General features: G+C 43.1%; 2 protein-coding genes across 2 annotated transcripts; one reads left to right on the top strand and one right to left on the bottom strand.

Moving 5' to 3' along the window:
• Positions 1-1,639: 1,639 nt before the first annotated feature.
• Positions 1,640-2,548, top strand: LOC308092302 (E3 ubiquitin-protein ligase RNF115-like; the record flags this gene model as incomplete). Its single annotated transcript, XM_080438152.1, has 1 exon — positions 1,640-2,548. The coding sequence occupies one exon, from the start codon at positions 1,640-1,642 to the stop codon at positions 2,546-2,548; it is 909 nt and encodes a 302-aa protein (XP_080294278.1).
• A 3,886-nt stretch (positions 2,549-6,434) lies between these two features.
• Positions 6,435-20,376, bottom strand: LOC308091914 (ovochymase-2). The gene is made up of 17 exons (XM_080437667.1): positions 20,282-20,376; positions 19,925-20,103; positions 19,148-19,346; positions 18,996-19,028; positions 18,697-18,787; positions 17,926-18,059; positions 17,034-17,189; positions 16,101-16,225; positions 15,801-15,894; positions 15,084-15,215; positions 14,484-14,609; positions 13,667-13,820; positions 12,763-12,817; positions 12,396-12,576; positions 10,840-10,985; positions 8,994-9,189; positions 6,435-7,537 (listed from the first exon to the last, which is right to left on the bottom strand). Exons 2-17 carry the CDS (start codon positions 20,057-20,059, stop codon positions 7,371-7,373), a joined length of 2,124 nt encoding a protein of 707 aa, XP_080293793.1. The 5' UTR covers positions 20,060-20,103; positions 20,282-20,376; the 3' UTR covers positions 6,435-7,370.
• Positions 20,377-20,424: the final 48 nt, after the last annotated feature.

Below are 20,424 nucleotides of genomic sequence, written 5' to 3'. Positions count from 1 at the left end.
TAAGCCGGACTTCACATGACGTGTCAGCCTGTGTATGCCCATGTATGGACGAAAGGCGGACAGACTTTTATGGCTGGGGCCTAAGGGCAAAGGGGGCATGCCCATGTATGGAGAAAACAGGTACAAATATGCCAATGTATGGACGAAAGGGGGACAGACTTTTATGGCTGGGGCCTAAGGGCAAAGGGGGCATGCCCATGTATGGAGAAAACAGGTACAAATATGCCCATGTATGGACAAAAGGGGGACAGACTTTTATGGCTGGGGCCTAAGGGCAAAGGGGGCATGCCCATGTATGGAGAAAACAGGTACAAAGCCTCATGTAGGCCGACCCCTTGGGTCTGGCAATGATAATTCGATAATCCTGAATAAGTGATCAGCGTTGCATGCTTGTTGACATCTACACCCCCACAGGCCCACATACACAACTCTCTCCCCCTCCATCCGTTTAGCCTGGAGGGACGACCAATTCTGCAACCCCATCCCCAACCAATCGAGCAACTACTGACCATACCCGTTGCTAAGCCAACCAGCTGACCAACCAAAACTGCAACATGTAAACCCCCTGTCCCTATCCAATCCTGCAACTCCACGTCACAAAGTCTTTCGCCCACCAACAGACTCATCTTTAGATGTCCTGGCCTGAGCCAAGAGAAAATAAGACTAGACCTTTATTGATCCCGCGAGGGAAATTCAGTCGCAAAAGTAAAACATAAAAAAGATAGTTACACAGGAATAAAAAAATACTGTAAACCAGTGGTTCTCAAAGTGGGGTTCCGGTGACCCCCAGGTTGGGGGTTCCAGGGGGTCTTCAGCTAAATTTGTTAGTGCAGCATCACAATCATTTTAACCACTTTATCCATTTGTACGTTGGCTATTCAAAAATAGCAAGCTTGCAGCGTGTCACAATCTGCTATTTTTGCCATTTCAAGATTCAAGAAATCTCAAATGTTTGGAAGATTTTGAATAATCTTTGCATTTTTTTGCCAGACCCAAGGGGTCGGGCTTACATGAGGCTTTGTACCTGTTTCGTCCATACATGGGCATGGTCACTTTGTCCTCCGGCCCCAGCCAGTGGTCATCACAGTGATGGAAGCTCACTTAAACAGGTGTGTTACATACTAGGACTTCATTCTGGGTCTGGCAGAACCAGGTCTCCTGGTCTTGTTTAAACACAAATCTTCAAAGCTTTTTCAGACCGGGGTCCGCGGCCAAATACATATCAATTTTGGTTTCCTTGACACAACAAAGTTTGAGAACCACTGCTAAACCCAGCATGATGGAAAGACATCACAATCAAAGTAACACATGACGTCAGAACACTTTCTTTCCATTCATGAAAGAAGCTTTCTTCCTGTCTTGAAGTGTCCTCTTGATATGGCCGTATTTGAAAAAGTCCATATTTGGGCAATGCTTTTACAAACACCCCCCTTTCCCCCTTTACAAACACTGTGATGTCACTGTTACGTCACGCCCAGGACATATGCCTATATAAGTACTTTGTTGGGGGTTTACATTTTGAGAGGATCCTTTTTGCTTTGTTGAGAAAGAAACAGTTCATACCACCATCACACTGAAACAGCGATTAGATCGTTGGTGACATTTGCCCTGAGCGTTTGCTGAGGCTGCAGTTGTTCCCATGCATCACTACTTCTGTCACTGCTGTAACGGAGAAGTGAACCCCAAGCTCCCGGAATATATATGTCCTAGATGTGATTCAGGCTTCATAGAGGAAGTAACAGAAAACTCCGGTCTCCTGGAAGATGTCTCCAACAACAGGGTAGATGACACACCTGCTCCACAGATTCAAGATGTGATGGGGATGTTACAACAGCTCATAGGTGGTCTCGGTCCCCCAGCCACTGCTGGTTTTCACATTCTGCCCCTCGGCGGCAGACGGCCAGCGGGTGGAGATCCCTCTGCAGAGAACCGTCCACGACCTGCGGAGGGGAGCATACAACAGATCCTACCTGTTCTGTTTGCCAACTCTGGAGTCTTTGGCTCCTCACCTCTTGGCAGCAGCAGACTGCCAGGGGGCAGAGAACCATCCGCAGAGAACCATCTAGGATCCGTGGAGATGAACAACATAGCGCAACAGTTATTTTCTACTGTGATTGGTTTGTTTGCCGGTTCTGCACCCCAGTTTGACCTGGCCAACTCTGGAGTCAATGGTTCTTCGTCCTTCATGTGGACGCCATCGTTGCACTCTAACGTAGGGGACTATGTGTTTGGACAGGGAGGTTTAGACGCTATCCTAACAATGTTGTTAGATCGGTTCGAGAACACCGGCCCTCCTCCAGCAGAGAAGGACAATATATCCTCTCTCCCAACAGTCAACATATCTCAGGAACAAGTAGACTGCAATATGGAGTGTCCGGTCTGCAAAGAGGACTTCAGTGTGGGCGAGGCAGTCAGACATCTGCCTTGTAATCACTTCTTCCACTCAGACTGTATAGTGCCCTGGCTGGAAATGCATGACACATGTCCTGTGTGTAGAAAGGGTATAAATGGAGAAGGCAACGACAGTGGACAGAAACCAAAACCATAAACAGACGCTAGCAATAGTTGGGTTGGACAACAAGATGTGCGTACAATGCTACTAATAAATATTTTTTTTAGGATGATAATACAGAGACAATGTTATACCTCTACCTCCGATAAAAAGGTCAGCAATGGTCACGTCAGGAAAATCACAGACGATGGCATCCAGTCATTGGTGTGCTGAAGGTATAGGAGGACCAATGTCAGTACCATGGCATCCAGTCACTGGTGTGCTGGAGGTATAGGGGGACCAATGTCAGTACCATATAACCGACCATCCTGCAGACCCCCCAACAGACACTGGGCATCACACTTGTTATATGTGATCATGACATCATGATCATCAATAACCTCAAGAAGTATTTCACCTTTGAAGTGAAAATATTAGACCGTAAAAATGTCCATTGTCGGTTTTGGGTCGAGCAACTACCAGAGCATATGAATCGGTGAAGCTGCACCATGCCCATGAGGCTGGAACCAGATTTAGTTCAACCTGACAGACTTTACCCGGCGAGGCTACGGAACCAATTACATTGAAAAAGCGCTATGCGTCCATGCTAACTGTTGCATAAGGGGGGTGTATCATAAGAGAAAACCTGGCTTTCCTGAAGAGGGCTGGAATCTGTTACTCTGTTAATCTCCAACCTCCAGCCATCCGGGTGAGGGTCCATGTCCAAGCAGTGTTGTCCACCACAACACTAGGGCATCTGCTGCTCAAGTAGCACCACACCGATTCTCAAGTTCAACAAAGTCAGAGTGCCCAGGCCAACTTGGAGGGGAGAGCTATATTATATTACATTACTCTCAATTGACAATATATTGTACCTTTTCTTTATTGCCATTATTGGTTCATATGGGGGGTAGGTTCTGTCTATTTGGCACTTCTTCCAAAAGGTAAAGTCTGGAAGGTAGCATAGGTTGACTATTTCTTATACATAATAGCCTACTGTATAATGGGATCAGCATTATTATTATTTTTGACAGTTTTCTTTACTATGGGTTTACTCAATTTATCTTTGTACAGTCTGGTGAATGTGTAGTGCATAAACAAAGTTGGGCTGTAAAAAAACTGAAAACTGAAAACAAAATGACATTCAGCAGCATGCTAAATCATTTGAGTCCAGGAGAAATGGAAGGAGAAACAGGAACAAAATTAGCCTTTACAAGGCTAATAAGACTGAGCAACTCACCCTGGCAGGAAGAGCTGGGATTGCGGTACTGAGATTGCGTTTCATGAAATTTCCAAGACGATCATCCTCCAGACTGAGGACCTTACAGCACCTCAGAAATTGGAAGTTGCCTTACTTTTTCTGAGGAAACCGGAGAGTAAAAAAAATGACAGGAACAGCAAAACTGTACACTGTAGCAATCTTTATTTATTTTGGTTTTTGGGGCACTGTTTTAATTTTTTATTAGATATAGTTGTTTAGAGAGACAGGAAACCGAGAATAGAGAGAAGGGAAGACATGTGAATCATGACAGTTGGATTCAAACACGGGTCCTCACACAAAGGAAGCAAGTGTAATTGGCTGAGCCAGGCCCTTGTGGTGCCCCTCCATTGTAACAACGCCACTGGCACCTCAGCTGCGTCAACATCCTCGGGCTCAAAGCTCTCAATTCGATAGAGCCATATTGTCATGTCCATCATGTAGGGCCCCTATCCCAGGGGTTGTCAACCCTTTGTCCATGGCCCACAGACAGGGGTCCCCAGAGAGTCGGTAGTCCCAGATGTTTTTCCCTCCTTTTTTTATGATTATGTTTTTGTGCCAATAAAGGTCAGATTTTAACCTGGGTCAGCTATGTGGTCAGAATGATGTGGTATGCGGATCTGGGTACCCCAATCTATTGCCACTTGTTTGGTTTTTCATTTGTCTTGGGGAGAGTTTGGCAAAACCCCAGCCATACGACTGGCCTCCAAATACTGACTGCAAGAGAAGCCGTTATTAACCCTCTTGTTTTATTCCCCTCTATTCCACTCTCTGCTATCTACTAGCAGAGGTTTCATATATCGGTAATGTTTGCAGGATTACTGATAATACTGATAAGGATAACTAATGATAAAGAAATAACAAAAATGTAGTTATTTCGATATCTTGTTTTTCTCAGCGTGGCATTTTTTCACACGCTTTATACTTTTTAATTTGCTCACCACTGTTTAAGATTGGCAGGCCATCGCGGCGGCGGTTCACTCCTGTTCGCCGACCGTCTTCTACGTTGATGTCCGTTTCAACAAATCAGAACCGCATTTCCTTATTGCTCAGCTGATTGCTGACGACATTTTATTATTTATTGAGAATGCTCTGGTCAGTTACTCACATTCTTGATTGAAAGATATTTTGCCTTCTCTTCAGGCTATTGTAAAAATAATTATTTGTCTTAATTTAAACAGACTAGTCCATACCCGGTTGACGCATCCGTGGGGGGATATGCGCACATGATCTGGCAACCCGGGAGGCAGTTCGTCCCATAGCTGGGCAGCCCCGTAACCATGGTGACATTCTTTTACACAAAAACGCTAATAAACAGCTGAGATTTGGTGAAATCAAAAAACGCTGTTAGGTGCACATGCATGGTCAATGGCTGTGTGCAATTTCAGATCAATTTCTCCAGCCACTGAGGAGAAACGGGCAGAACAAATTTTGGCCTCACCACATTTTGGTCTCAGAGGTTTCTGGAATTATAGGAGGATAGGAGGATGCTCATCTCTGCCCAACTCTCTTCAAGCTTGATTATCAAAAACAAAGATGAATATCCTTCTCCGGGTAAATTTCTTAGTTCTATGCTCCCTATCTTCCCGACCTTGAGTATCAATAATAAAGATTAATGTTCTTCCCCGGGTTAAGTTTCTTAGTTCTTTGCTCCGGCTCTCCTCACAATCACAGTAGTTGAACTATGCTTCTCAAAAATCTATTTCTAAATTGGTGTGGCATGGGAAACTCTCACTGTCCAGACTATTTTAATATGGTTTGACTCGACAACCAAAGTTTCTTGGCGAGAGCTTGAGTTAGGTTCATCCCATAGAACTGAGAGACCTTTTGTATTCAAATATAACGACCAAGGTTCACCTTGGGCCAATTGTTCGGCATGGAGGGCAGTGATACATTAGGCTTTTTCAGAAGCCAGTTGGCAGAAATGTGAAAACATCTCTAAGTAGGTACTAAAGAAGTTTCAGAATCTGTGACATTTATAATTTACCGGGTACCACTTTCTTTTTATTTAACTTACAGCTGAGATCAACCATTAAGGGTGCAGTCACATCAAACTTAAATTCTGCCAATGCGGCGGATTCTGCCAATGCTTTTCAATGGGAATGGAGCGTTTTTATGCGGAAATCCGCAAATGGCAACAAACCGCTCTGTTCTCATTGAAAAGCATTAGCAGAATCAAAGTTTGGTGTGACCGCACCCTAAAGCCTATGGGGTTCCATGGCAGATTCCCCTTACTTTGCACGCTTCACATAAGCTCATCTGCAATGTCGGTAGATCAAGAAGGGCTGGTTTCCACACTATACATGTTTCTACTGGAATCCAATTCAATTATGGGCCTTTGTCTGTTGACACATTGTGGAGGAGTGATTTAGATCCTGAGTTTAGCTGGAGTTTAGTTTAGTTTAATATCCTGCTCACATCCAGGAATCCAGACCATCAGCAGATCTATACAATTCTATATTTCACAAAACATAAAACAATATTTGAAAAAACAGTGGATGTAATAAGTTGGCCTACTGACAGTGTGCACAGGAAATTGGGTGCAGATCGGTCCAACAGTTTGAGAGATTAGCTCCAGACAAACACGCACACGCACACGATTTTGTGATCCCATAGATAGGAGCTTAAAAAATAAATAAATTCATTCATTCATCAAAAAGAGAAAGAATAATAATAAGGTTCAAGGTTCACTTTATTTGTCATTTACATGCTTGCACATGAAACGAAAATCGTACTCAGGACCAGCAGTGTACAATAATAGTAATGATAATATAATAACAGAATGTTTCTGAGTAGTTACTGTCACATGGTCAACATATTTTGGCATCTAGTAAATCAATGAGCATGATGAAAACACACTCTTCGTCCATTATTTCCCCCCCTTTTTTCTGCCAATTCAGTGGTAATACCAAATTGCCAATTCCCCTCACCTTTCTGTGTAGTATTGTCACTGCTGCCCCTATTGGCTCACATGCCAGTGAGGAGCCCCGGGAGGATGTAGCGGCTTTCCCACGAACACGGGCAATTGTGCTCGTATGGACACTTGGCCAAGCTGAAGGCATCATTGAGGATTCAAACCCCTGGTCTCCGTGGACGTGAACTTTTACTCCTGCGCCACCCAAGCACCCGACAAAGCCATTTCTGTATGCCTGTTTTTTGATGGTGTCTCCCTCAACATGTCTGCTCCATTGTCAAGGGTGGAGTTGCCCCATTATTGACACAGTGTGAAGTTAGGTGGGATGTTACCTTTTAGCCCTATGTGCTGCTGCATCTGTGGATGCAGCTCAGGACGTTGTGGAGGGCCACGCATACACAGCCAATGTCCTCAGCCTTTTCAGGTACGCAACTTGTAATATAGGTGGAATAGTTAAAAACTAGGTAAAACGTTTTGATGAACACAGGAGAGTTTTGACATTGACAATACGATAATTCGGATCACAACATTGCTTATTGCCCAATTCAGAGAGCAATTCAACCTTCTATTCCTGCTGAGCTGTAGACCTTTATTCCATTTCCAAATCAACCTACATGTCTAGTAGTATCACAATACAGATTCCATATCTTACAATTTTCCTCTTGGTAGTCCAAAGATATAATGAAGACTAGATGATGGTAGATTAGTCATTCCAGCCACCCTCCAGAGGATTCTGTGTCATAATCTTCATCATCTGAGCTTAGGTCCACATATTTTCTAGCGTTCAAACGCTCTTGGTCATCTGTAACAATCTGGTGAGATGTGGGTCTTCTGTCTGGCAGTTGGTCAACTGGTTCTGACCGATCCAGGTCAGCTAGAAGAACACACAGTACAACGGCTTGGTAAATTAAGAATGAATTTACATGAGCGCTACTGGTATCCCTCAAACCACTAGTGCTTGTGGAAGGGAATATATAGTATTCTGAAAAAAGCACTCAGAATAGGTTTGAAAAGTATAAAATAGCCTTTATTTCAATGGGCTAGATACATTAAAATACAGCAACATGTGTCGGCAGGTAGTGAGCTAAGAAGAGACAGACGAACTATAGGTGCAGTCCTCACAGGTGTGTCACTGTGAAGAGTGAGGACATGCAGTCTTTTTTCTGGTCCCCTGAGGAAATCATACAATAAAAACACAACAAGAAATACAAAATACAAAACATGGTATAAATCATGGCCTTCCCGCAGGCTGCTTGTTTACAATGGTGTAAACAAAGGAAAAATGTGAACACAAGTGCACACATGGCCTTCCCACAGTCTGTGGGGAGGCCATGATTTATACTTTGTTTTGTATTTTGTATTTCTTGTGATGTATTTATTGTATAATGACCCTAGGGGGCCAGAAAAAAGACTGTGAGGACTGCACTGCACCCACATCATAATACCTCTGTGTTTTGTCTCACTTCAGAAGGCACAAGCTGAAACGCATTGGTGTGTATTTGAATGCATCTAGCCCATTGAAATAGGCCTTTTATTCTGTTTAAACCTACTTGAGTGACTGGCCCTGAATTATTTTTGGTAATAACTTTTCCTTTTTTCTGAAGCTTGGTATATTCATTAGAATTCCTCCTCAGGGATCAATAAAGTGGAGCCTGAACATTAGGTGAAAGATCTTTACAAATCATTACTGCTATAAAATAGGAATACTGTACCTACAGATTATCAAAAGGCAAAAGGTTTTGTTTTCTTAAAGGAATACACCACTGTTATCTCCATGTCTTTATCGGTAGAAGCAATAATAATACACATGGTGCTAAATGTGTCAACATGGACATCAAAAACTACAGCCATTCTCCCCTCTGCCCCTAGGCTAGGGCAATAGTCTAGAGAACTGCTCCAGAACCAAGCCTTCGCTGTAAATTCTGGGCAGACCGTTTATTTTCTTTTTTAAGCCAGTACTGCATGTTAACAAAATGTTTTGCATCAATCAATACAGTTAATGTCACAAATGTGCCAAACAGGTAGAGGAGAAGGACATCATGCTCAATCACCTCACATTCAGTCATTCAATAGAAGAACATGTTTGCACCCACAAAACTAGTCCAGACGCTACAAATCATTTGTTACTTTTATTCGCACATACATTATTCTCTTCCAAAGCACTGTCCTATAGGTTCCATAGACCTCTACTGGTGAGGGCTTTTAGAACCCTGTGCTGAATAAAAGTAATTGATTTGGAGTCTTAAGGCTAGTTTTGTGAGCGTGAACCTCATTTAACTGTGGACTATTCCTGTGTTGTTAGATACACTGGAAGAGTAAGAGATACCTACCAGAAATATGTTTCTGTATCCAGTCCCTAAGTGCTGCTACTGAGGTGAACACTGCTGGTGTTTGGAAATGGAAACTTCCACAGCCCTCATTCTGCTTGCTGCTCCCTGTCTCCACCTGCTGTCCTTCACTCCTCAGACCCATGAGCACATAGCTGGAGTCAGCTCTTTGACAAACCAAGGTTGTGCCCAGGCCACCCTACAGGAGTGGCAAAGAACAGAATGTTGTAGTATACATACTGTATATACTTCTCTCCATCCTCCTTCCTAACCCTGTACTGTCTGAATATTATATTGTATATGAAGCATGCATATTTTCAGTAGTATTCATATTTACAGGTTGTAAAATGTGACTTGTGTCTTTCTGTTGTTTATTTCTTTTCTTTATAGGTTCCACAAATATGAATTCACAAAAAATCATTGTGATGATTGTGCAATGAAAATGCACATTTATCAACTTGTACCTTCATGCCCAGTTTTTAGAGTAAATAAATAAACCTGGTGGCACTTAGGCAGTACAGAAGACATGTACAAAGTACAAACAACATGCAGTGTGGGGTTTATGCACCATGAATAGATGCAGGTCACATATTTGCACTCCTAATTACGCAATTAAATTAGTATCTTCCCTCAAAAAAAATTTTATACAGTTGTGAAATAATATTCAAACATCTTATCCAACTATAATTTGTGCTGTATCTGTGTTTTTTGTTAAACTACAAGGTATTGTCACTAGAGGGTGATATTTACCAACAAAACTGCTATGCCCTGCATGAACTTAATAAAATATACCAATCATTTATGTTACATTTCGTTCATTTCTAAGAGGTGCGATAGAAAGGACTTGATACTGTATCTGAAACAGTGTTGATATATACAGTACATCTACTACTGCATATATGTGTATGTTTATATGTGTATGTTTATGGTAAATGATGCATTTATATAGCGCTCTTATCCAAAGCGCTTTACATTGATTGTGCCATTAACCCATTCACACACACATTCGTACACCGATGGCGGAGGAAACCATGCAAGGCAACAACCTGCTCATCGGGAGCAATTAGGGGTTCAGCGTCTTGCGCAAGGACACTTCGACACTAACTCTAGGGGAGCGCCCCAGCCCGGGATCGAACTGGGAACCTTGCGGTTTTCCAGTTCACTCTACCCAGCCACTCCAGTTCACTCTACCCTGCTCACCATACAGTGATGTGTTGGGACTGGTTCTGTACTGTTACTCTTGCTCACCATACAGTGGTGTTAGGACTGGTTCTGTGCTGTTGCTCACCATACAGTGATGTGTTGGGACTGGTTCTGTGCGGTTGCTCACCATACAGTGATGTGTTGGGACTGGTTCTGTGCGGTTGCTCACCATACAGTGGTGTTGGGACTGGTTCTGTGCTTTTGCTCACCATACAGTGGTGTTGGGACTGGTTCTGTGCGGTTGCTCACCATACAGTGGTGTTGGGACTGGTTCTGTGCGGTTGCTCACCATACAGTGGTGTTGGGACTGGTTCTGTGCGGTTGCTCACCATACAGTGGTGTTGGGACTGGTTCTGTGCGGTTGCTCACCATACAGTGGTGTTGGGACTGGTTCTGTGCGGTTGCTCACCATACAGTGGTGTTGGGACTGGTTCTGTGCGGTTGCTCACCATACAGTGGTGTTGGGACTGGTTCTGTGCTGTTGCTCACCATACAGTGGTGTTGGGACTGGTTCTGTGCTGTTGCTCATACAGTGGTGTTGGGACTGGTTCTGTGCTGTTGCTCATACAGTGATGTTGGGACTGGTTCTGTGCTGTTGTTCACCATAATACAGTGGTGTTGGGATTGGTTCTGTGCTGGTGCTCACCATACAGTGGTGTTGAGACTGGTTCTGCGCTGATGCTCTCACACACAGCATTGCATGAGGCAGTCCAGAAGTGTAGTGCTGCCTGCATTCAGCATGGCTCATTACAGACACCTGGTTGGTATAAACGGTGATATTCTTCAGGTCACCTAGAAACATAAATGTTAACATGTGGGTGGTTATGAAAATGTTAATGGTATTTCTGCTAGTAGCAATGACTCACCACATGTGGAAATATGCCCCAACTATATTTATTTATTTTTTGTTGTATCTACTGTAATTTTGTTCTCCTTGCCCTGAAACCTGTTCTTAAACTTATCTTATATGGGCATAAAAGGGACAAGGACAGACAGATACAGATATCTCCATATATGGGCATAAAAGAGAAAAAAAAAGACACACACGCGCGCGCACACACACACACACACACACACACACACACACACACACACACACACACACACACACACACACACACACACACACACACACACACACACACACACACACACACACACACACACACACACACACACACACACACACACACACACACACACACACACACACGATAAAAGGTAAAATCAAGTGCTTAAAAAGTTCATCTTCCATTTCTGACCATGAAAATGATTTAAAATTTTGGTGCCTCCCAGCTCAGCAAATTGGGTGGTGCCAATGGGCACTCACCTGATTCAATAGATGGATAATCTGACCCTGGTCATTAATCATTTTTCTTCTTATTTATTTTTCTGAATATCTATCTGAATGTGAGTGTTGTGTTTTGATTTCAACCAGTGAGGTGGGTTATGAACCCACCTACATAGGCGCGTGTCTTAATCGGAATAATGTGCTCTGCTCTCTAAATAGTAAGGAAATATCTGCGCTGTAACTGTTAGTCAATTACGGTGCAATCACTTTTTGACTTTTTGTCTCACTGTGCCTAAAGGCCAGTCCACACCAATGCAACTAGTCGCAACTCCTTGCAACAAAACCGTTTTAAGGCCAGTCCACACCAATGCAACTAGTCGCAACTCCTTGCAACAAAACCATTTTAAGGCCAGTCCACACCAATGCAACTAGTCGCAACTCCTTGCAACAAAACCATTTTAAGGCCAGTCCACACCAATGCAGCTCCTTGCAACTGCCATTGGAGATAATGGTTGCAAGCAGTTGCAAGGAGTTGCATGTTGCAAGGAGTTGCGTCGCGAATCATTGGTGTGGACTGGCCTTAAGATAACAATGTGCCAACAATGTGCCAGACCACACCACATTTTAAGGCCAACATGCCCAATGCCCATGGGCACACAGATGAGCGCAAGTAGGCTAGCCTAAATTTGGTAATTACTAGGCCGATGCCATTGGGAATTAATGCCCGTGGGAAGTCATGCCCCTCCGGTTATGCAATACCCATTGTACCTGTTCCTGTTGTACCCATTGTACCCATTGTCAGAGTAGCTACCCTGATTTTATTTTTTATGTTTGAATATATACATACAGTATACAGATATACTGTATATGCTGTATACAATGTAGTGGATATAAATTAGATTACACCTTACCTGAGACAGTGCACTGCTGGATGGAAAGGGTTTCCTGTTCTTCTTCTTTGTTTTGCATGCAGATGGTCTGTGTATGCTCAGTTAAGCGCAAGGGAGAACTAAGCTGCAATAAAGCAGCATCATAGTCCCAAAGGAAAGGCTGGTAGTGAGGGTGGAGGACTACCCTGGAGACACGACGCCTCTGCAGAACATACATACAGTACAGTACACACATACTGTATATGCACACACACTCAAGCTGTAAATGCAGGAGACAGAACTGACATTCTAGAATATAAATATAAATGACAATAGAGAAGAGATAGAACTGACAGTGAATAAAATGCATAGAAGAAAGAAACTAGGATAATCAAGATAAACACACTACCTGTCTGTCAGGTCCTGTTGTTATCACCCACAGCCTGCTGAAGGATTTCTCCTCTCTGACAGAGATGGACACACAAACAGAATACAACATGAGCTGTCCATGAGTTGTACTTGAAGAGGCGTCCTTTAAAACAGGGGTCTTCAATGTTTTTTCAGGCCAAGGACCCCTTAAGTGAGAGAGAGATGAAGCACTACATAGTATATTGTACAACATTGTGTTGCATATTAAACTTTTTCATAGATTTCATAGATTGCTTCATAGACTTGTTTGACAGAGCTATCACCAGTGTTGTGTAAATTAAAAAAAATTGTTTACACATTATCTTTTCTGTTATAATATGTCAATGTGTATTCTTACTTAGTTAGTAAACTTGACCTTTGGTTCTGTACTTTGTCTGCTCTAATTTTTCCCTCTACACCAAACCTCTTTGCTGAAAACAGCAGATCTACAAGCTCACAACACGTCGCGCTGCGTTGCATTGTGAGCATGTAGATCGGCTGTTTTCTGCAAATGTTCGGCTATGGTTCAAGTGATTCATGTAATAGAAAAAAAGAAAAAAGAAAAGGAAAAATAATCCTATTACACAAAGATTTGGTGGCCCCCCTGTAGTAACTCTGAGGACCCCCTATGAGCCCCAGACTCCCTGTTGAAGACCCATGCTTTCAAATGTATCTGCAGGCCTGTGAGTAATATAACATGTAAGTCATGCCTATTGGAATAGGCGTGTGTGTATGCGTGTGTGTGTGTCTGTCTGTCTGTCTGTCTGTCTGTCTGTCTGTCTGTCTGTCTGTCTGTCTGTGTGTGTGTGCGCACGCGCGTGTGCGTGCGTGTGCGTGCGTGTGCGTGCGTGTGCGTGCGTGTGCATGTCCATGCAAAACATGCTATTCGCTAAACAGTAACTCACAAGCTGATGGTGCAGTGTGCAGTAATGAGGATCCAGTGGGTCTGGATCAAGACCCCATAGCAGAGGAACTCTTTACCCAGGTAAAGGTGCATGTCCCAGGGCAGACTTTGTTGCTGGGGCACCTCTCCGGCTGGTGGACCACCGTCATTTGGACCTGGCAACACAGCAGGAGTATGAGGCATTCCACATGGCTCTGCTGACACACACACAGGCACACATATCGTCTCTGTCGGGTGGAAACCTCACATGTCCAAAACTGCTACTTTTCAGGATTAAAAAATAGCTAAAAGTAGCAGATCTACAGGCTCAAAACACGTCGCTTGTGGATATACTTTTGATGCCTTTGTGTGACACTGTAGTAGTGTAGTATGATCAAGTAGGGCATTAATGTTACAAAAAAACATGGAGATAAGAGGTTTCTGCCCGACAGCAACGATATGCATGTGTAAACGCACCGAAAGAAACATGCACACACTATTTTCAGCCACTGATATATTGGAAACATCTTCCACATAAACCAGTTTGTGTATGCAAAGGATTGTTGCCAGGCACTACACTTGTATGTATAATTTTCTTTTTCGCTCATGTTATCTATATTGGAATGCCTCTTGTTTCACCATTATAAGTCCAGTGTCAAATATCGCAGTGTCATTCTAAAGGCCTCTGACACATGCTGCTTTGTTGGTCCCATAATATCACTGGAAGCACTGATGTATTGTTAGAAATGACAGATAAAGCAACCTGTAATTATAGTGCTGTGCAATTGTTTTGCTCTAGTGGGTGGAAAGGAAAGGGAACCAAAACATTATCCACCAACCATGTGGCGTTATGTGTCGGACGTTAGCTGCCAAATCATCCGTGTGAGCTGTCTGCTCATTTGTCCGTTTGTCCGTCTCGTCGTTGGTCTGCCCTTCCCAGTTGACTGTCTCCTGCTCATGTAGATCTATGGGAAATAGTAGAAAGGGTGTTTTGACTAGAGGCTCGTATTGCACACAAGGAAACATGCATGTGTGTATGTAAATAGCACATACACATAGCCTCACACATATTGCCGCACAGCCATATGCAGTAGGGGTGCAACCGTTAATCAAACTAACCAATTTAATTGATTATAAAACATAATCGACTTTAGGGGAACATTTTTAACTGCAAAAATCGGTAAATCAGCCATTTTCTGTATTTCTGTGCGACAACAGTGTCTAAAATAGGGCTTAATTGGTTAATCAGACTAATTGATTAAGGCAATTATCAAAAAAACTAAATAATACGAATAACACATGTAAAAAGCAACAAGCTTCACAATGTTTTCAATTAATAGAAAAAGTTACAGATAGGATAATCGCTAAGACAATAATCAATGGATGCAGCCCTAATATGCAGGAAAATGTCTTTCTCTGTTTCCCTCACAGACACTAACCTGTACGGCTGATGAAGATTGTCGTTGCCTGGAAGCCTCTGTGTGTGATTGTGCTGTCTGTGGTGAACTGGACAACCATCACACTGTCATAGGACAGGACCGGAGGAGGCATTCTGCTTCCACAGAGCACAGCTACACAGAGTCACAATATACACCTTAACAGATAACCCAGTGTAATTACGCTGTAGTTACTTTAAGTGTTTTTTCACTCTGCCCACTCTGACATGAGCTCACAAGTTTTAACCACAGAAACCCCATACAGTGTCTAGCGGAGTCCCTCAGGGCTCTAAACTAATAAACTAGTGACATTTCTGTTTTAGCTCATAAAATATCTTCGCGGAAAATAGCTGATGGACAAGCTCACAACGCGTTGCAAGGCAATGCGTTGTAAGCTTGTCGATCTGCTATTTTCTTCGAAGGTTTTCCTAGAATACGGATGCTGGGGTTTAATGTGGTTAATGTCATACAAGAAGAGAGACATAGAGGAGATATGTGGGGGAAAAAGAACAGAAACACAGAGCCACAAGATTGACAGTGATGTCAAGATAAGGGCAGACACTTCTCATACATGTTCTTATTTCTACCAATGAATTGTAAGTGAAAAAAGGAAGGAAGAATTTGTTTAAAAGTAGTTAATTTGTTTGAATGTTAGAGGGTACTATACTATGGGTACTATACTATGAGGGGTTTACTATACAATAGATCCATCTAACCCACCTATCTCCTCTGTTCCGTCAACATCCCCAAGGACAGAGAGAGCATCATAGAGACATCCTTCTGACTCTTCCAGGTAAAAATCCTCAAAGTCCAACTTTGACAGATATACAGTACAGCACAATCATCAGTCAGTCACGTGTTCAGTTCAAGATCGATTTGTTTTGTTTTCTAAGGTTTATTAGCAACTTTATAACTCAACTTTCTGACAAATGTTTTATTTGAGAAAAAACTAAACATGCGTGTGTGTTTAGAATGTGTGTATGTAAAGTTTTTGTGATGTACATAAAACGTATTTCTCACCTTAACAATGTGACCCTGTGGTGCATAGATGACCCAGCGGCAGACAGAGTTGTTACTGTAGGATTGTGGGTAATTTGGGCTGTGGATAACATTCTGATCCTCGACAAGAACCACTGTCCCAAATCCTGAACACACACACACACACGCGCACACACACACACACACACACACACACACACACACACACACACACACACACACACACACACACACACACACACACACACACACACACACACACACACACACACACACACACACACACACACACACACACACACACACACACACACAGTTACTAGAGTTACAGAGAATAGTCTTTTGTGACACACACCCAGATACTCCAAACACCAAAACAAAAGAGACATTATTTCCATCACTGGCAATTGATTTCTCCTCTCCCTCTCCCTCTCCCTCTCACTTTCTCCTTCTCTCTCTCTCTCTCTCTCTTTCTATTTCTCTCTCTCCGTCTATTTCTCTTTCTCGCTACCTCTCTCGTCCTCTCTCTCTGTATGTCTTGTGCAGCTCATTAATGTATCATGGGACATAACATCTACCAGCTCTTCTCCCTGGTTGCTGTAACGATGACATAAAACATAAAACCTCACAAACACATCAACAAAGACTGTAAATCCATGTAAAATATGTCATGTGTTGAAAGACATAATCCAAAACAATTTAGATTATCATGATTGGAGTTGGGCGTGGACAGCCTGCTGTGGGAGTTGAACCCATAACCATTTAAGCTACAGTAAAAAACACCACGACAGACTATTAAAAATTGTGTTAATGAGATATAGCTCTGTGTGTGTGTGTGTATGTGCGTGTGTATGTGCGTGCGTGCGTGCGTCTGTGCGTGCGTGCGTGCGTGCGTGCGTGCGTGCGTGCGTGCGTGCTTGCGAGTGTGCGTGCGTGCGTGAGTGAGTGATTCACCAGCATCAGAATGTGCTTGGGTGGCACGTAGGATGGCACGATGCCTGACGGCAAATCCACTTCTTGTCTCAGTGGTGTCAGAGGAGAAGAAGAGTGTTGCACTTTGGATATTATTCAGAAGCACTGGGCCGGGAATTATACTTCCACAGAATATTGCTGAGAGAGAGAGAGAGAGAGAGAGAGAGAGAGAGAGAGAGAGAGAGAGAGAGAGAGAGAGAGAGAGAGAGAGAGAGAGAGAGAGAGAGAGAGAGAGAGACACACAGACAGACAGACAGACAGACAGAGAGAGCAAAAGAGACACACATACAGAGAGACACGCACACACACACACACACACACACACACACACACACACACACACACACACACACACACACACACACACACACACACACACACACACACACACACACACACACACACACACACACACACACACACACACACACACAGAGAGAGAGAGAGTTAGATATTAAGGTTTGATTTTGCTTGATACACAATGTTCATGCCTGTATAAAGAGCAACTATTAAATGCAAACAGTTAAATAAGTGACAATTTTTTAGAGAGAAAGGGAGAGAGAACAAAGGAGATAGAACTGGATGGAAGAATGGAATTAAGGAAGGAAAGAGACACAAAGACAGTTTTGTATTTTGTGTACAGGCATCTGTATATGTCTTTGTGTTTATGCATGTGTGGTGTGCATTTATTGATCCAGTGCAAGAACAGGAGTATCATCATCATGAACATGCATACTTTACACTATAGAGTAAAAACAACTAATCTGATTTACTAAATCTGACTAATCACAGATTTAGAATCTTGAGGGGGGGGGGGAAACAGGCTGAAATTGGCTTGTGTGTACAGTATGTGTGTAGGTATATACAGACTCACCAACAGGCCTACGGGCCCCTATTGAGACAGTGAGTCGATCATGGAGACAATAAGAGTCATTCTCCAACTCAAAGTGATTGAACTCCAGCAGAATACTGTGACCTGGAGGAACCCTGATAATCCACGAGCACAGTCTGCAGCAGAGAGAGAAGCACAACACTGTGACCTGAAGGAACTGAGAATCCATCGGTGTCAGAGCACATTGTGTCGGTCAGACAGACGCCTTCAGGACATGGAAAAAAGAAGCTGTGTTCCAATGGATCCGATGTAGTTATTATTTTGTCACAAGTTTAAGATAATAAATATTTTTTAATTGGTTCAATATGTGTAAAACCCACAGACAGACCACTTTCACCTTTACAAAACAAATTGCAGATCGATTATATTTCTAGATCGGCCATTTTTGCTACTTTTGTGTGACACTGTAGTATGGCAAACTAGGTCATTCATTTCCAAAAAAACTATGGAGATACCCGACATCCGACAGGCTACAGAGAGAGAAGGGTGGGGGGCTGCTTCTGTAATGTTCTGCTTCAGAGTTATAATCATTCACACCTGGAGGCCCATTGCATGGGTTTGAACTCAGTTAGCGCCTTCATCAGGGGAACATGTAAAATGCTGTTATTCCTGTTGGAGCTATTCACCTCCGATTCCAATACCTAGATCCTCCTCCTCCCTAGCTGTCTGAACCAATTAAAACATTCGAAAGTACAATCACAAATTCTTCTCTGACATTTGTGTCACTGGTGCCGTCTTTGGAATAACACTCACTCGTTGTTGTCATAGTGATGACCTGGGAGGGCGGGATTTCTGATGATCCCCTCAATGACAGGCAGGGGCCCATCCCTTACACCGCAGAGTCCTGTAGTGTAAACACACACACACGCACGCGCATGCACACGCACACACGCGCGCACACGCACACGCACACACACACACACACACACACACACACACACACACACACACACACACACACACGCATTACTGTGCACATCACAGACGTATGAAAATACAACAAGGAATAGTATAAATATGTATAAAGATGTATGATAGTAAACATAACTCACTTGGCAGAGTCTTTCCTTTATGCTTTCCAGCAGCTAAATAATCCAATCACAAGGAGACAAATGCCCATGTGATTATAGTGCTGATAACTGACCTCTCATAAAGATATCCCTAATAGAGTGTGTAACATCATTAGACTTTGAACAGTACATACCGTCTCTCAGTGTGCTTTTGATCCAGGGCAACAGCAGCCTGACATCCGAGAAGAGTCCCGGGGAGCCCCTTTTAGAGGGCGGGCGACCGGCGTTGTTTCCCCAGCTCCGACCACAGCCCTTCCCCCAGGACGTCACACCCACAGCTACCCAGCGACCGCTGCCCCGCACAGGACATACCAATGGACCCCCTGAGTCCCCCTGGAGGGAGAGAGAGAGAGAGAGAGAGAGAGAGAGAGAGAGAGAGAGAGAGAGAGAGAGAGAGAGAGAGAGAGAGAGAGAGAGAGAGAGAGAGAGAGAAAGAAAGAGAGAGAGGGATGGTTGAAGGGAGGGACAGGAATGGAGGTAAAGAGAGCACAGTGTTAAGCTGATATTTTGCATTCAAACCATGTGTTTTAACTTGTGTTCTAAACTTTGGCTTGTTTGTGAGAGAGTCAGACAAGGGAGAGGATGGACTGAAGAATGGACTGGAATTGTTTTAATTAGACTACTTACACCACGGAAAAGAATGTTCATTTTAATAAGTCATTGGGAGGAGCGTTATTCCACTTGGATTCAGCTTCACTTGTTTCCATAGTTCACTTGTTAGCAGTGACTATGTTGAAATAAGATTGATGTACTCATTTCAAATTCTGCTTGAATCAAGACAGTTTTAAAGCGAAGCAAATTGCTTTAAATTCAAGTGAACCGAACCTACCATTTTCACAATATATCTCTTTCACAGTTAGAAAAAAAAAGATATTTCTTTGGCAGTTAAGTTTTAATATTTTATCATCTACCTGACAAGCATCCTTTCCTCCTTTCTCAGGCCCAGCACAAAGCACAGTCAAGGCAGGATGAGACTGGCTTTGGTCCTGATTCTGAAAAGATGTTCTTACAGTTTGGAGGACATATTTACACCGGGCTGGCTCCATCAAGTCCAACTGGACCTCTCTCAGTACCTTGGGAAGACGGCCCCCTAGGGATTAGATTGTAATGAAGAAGAAAAAAAGAATTGAACCATTGATTACTGTAATGATGAAGTGTATACTTTCATTTGAACAATCATTCAATCAATCAATCAATCAGTACATGTCGACTAGTATGTCCAGCATATACTGAATATCGTGTTTAGGTGAAATGCTAGAAATCCTTACTTTCCCTCAGCCTGCCCCATCCACCCACAATGCAGCTGGTTTTACGAGGGGTGCTCTCATTGGGCAGAGGCAGGCAGATGGGCTGGACACGGTCCCCTAAAAAACAGACTTACACATGAGAGGCTTGTAACAAATAATAAGGT

This window comes from Gymnoscopelus braueri (assembly GCF_963280865.1).
Source record: "Gymnoscopelus braueri genome assembly, chromosome: 9".
Classification (NCBI taxonomy): Eukaryota; Metazoa; Chordata; class Actinopteri; order Myctophiformes; family Myctophidae; genus Gymnoscopelus; species Gymnoscopelus braueri.
This window is presented reverse-complemented; position numbering and strand designations above follow the sequence as displayed.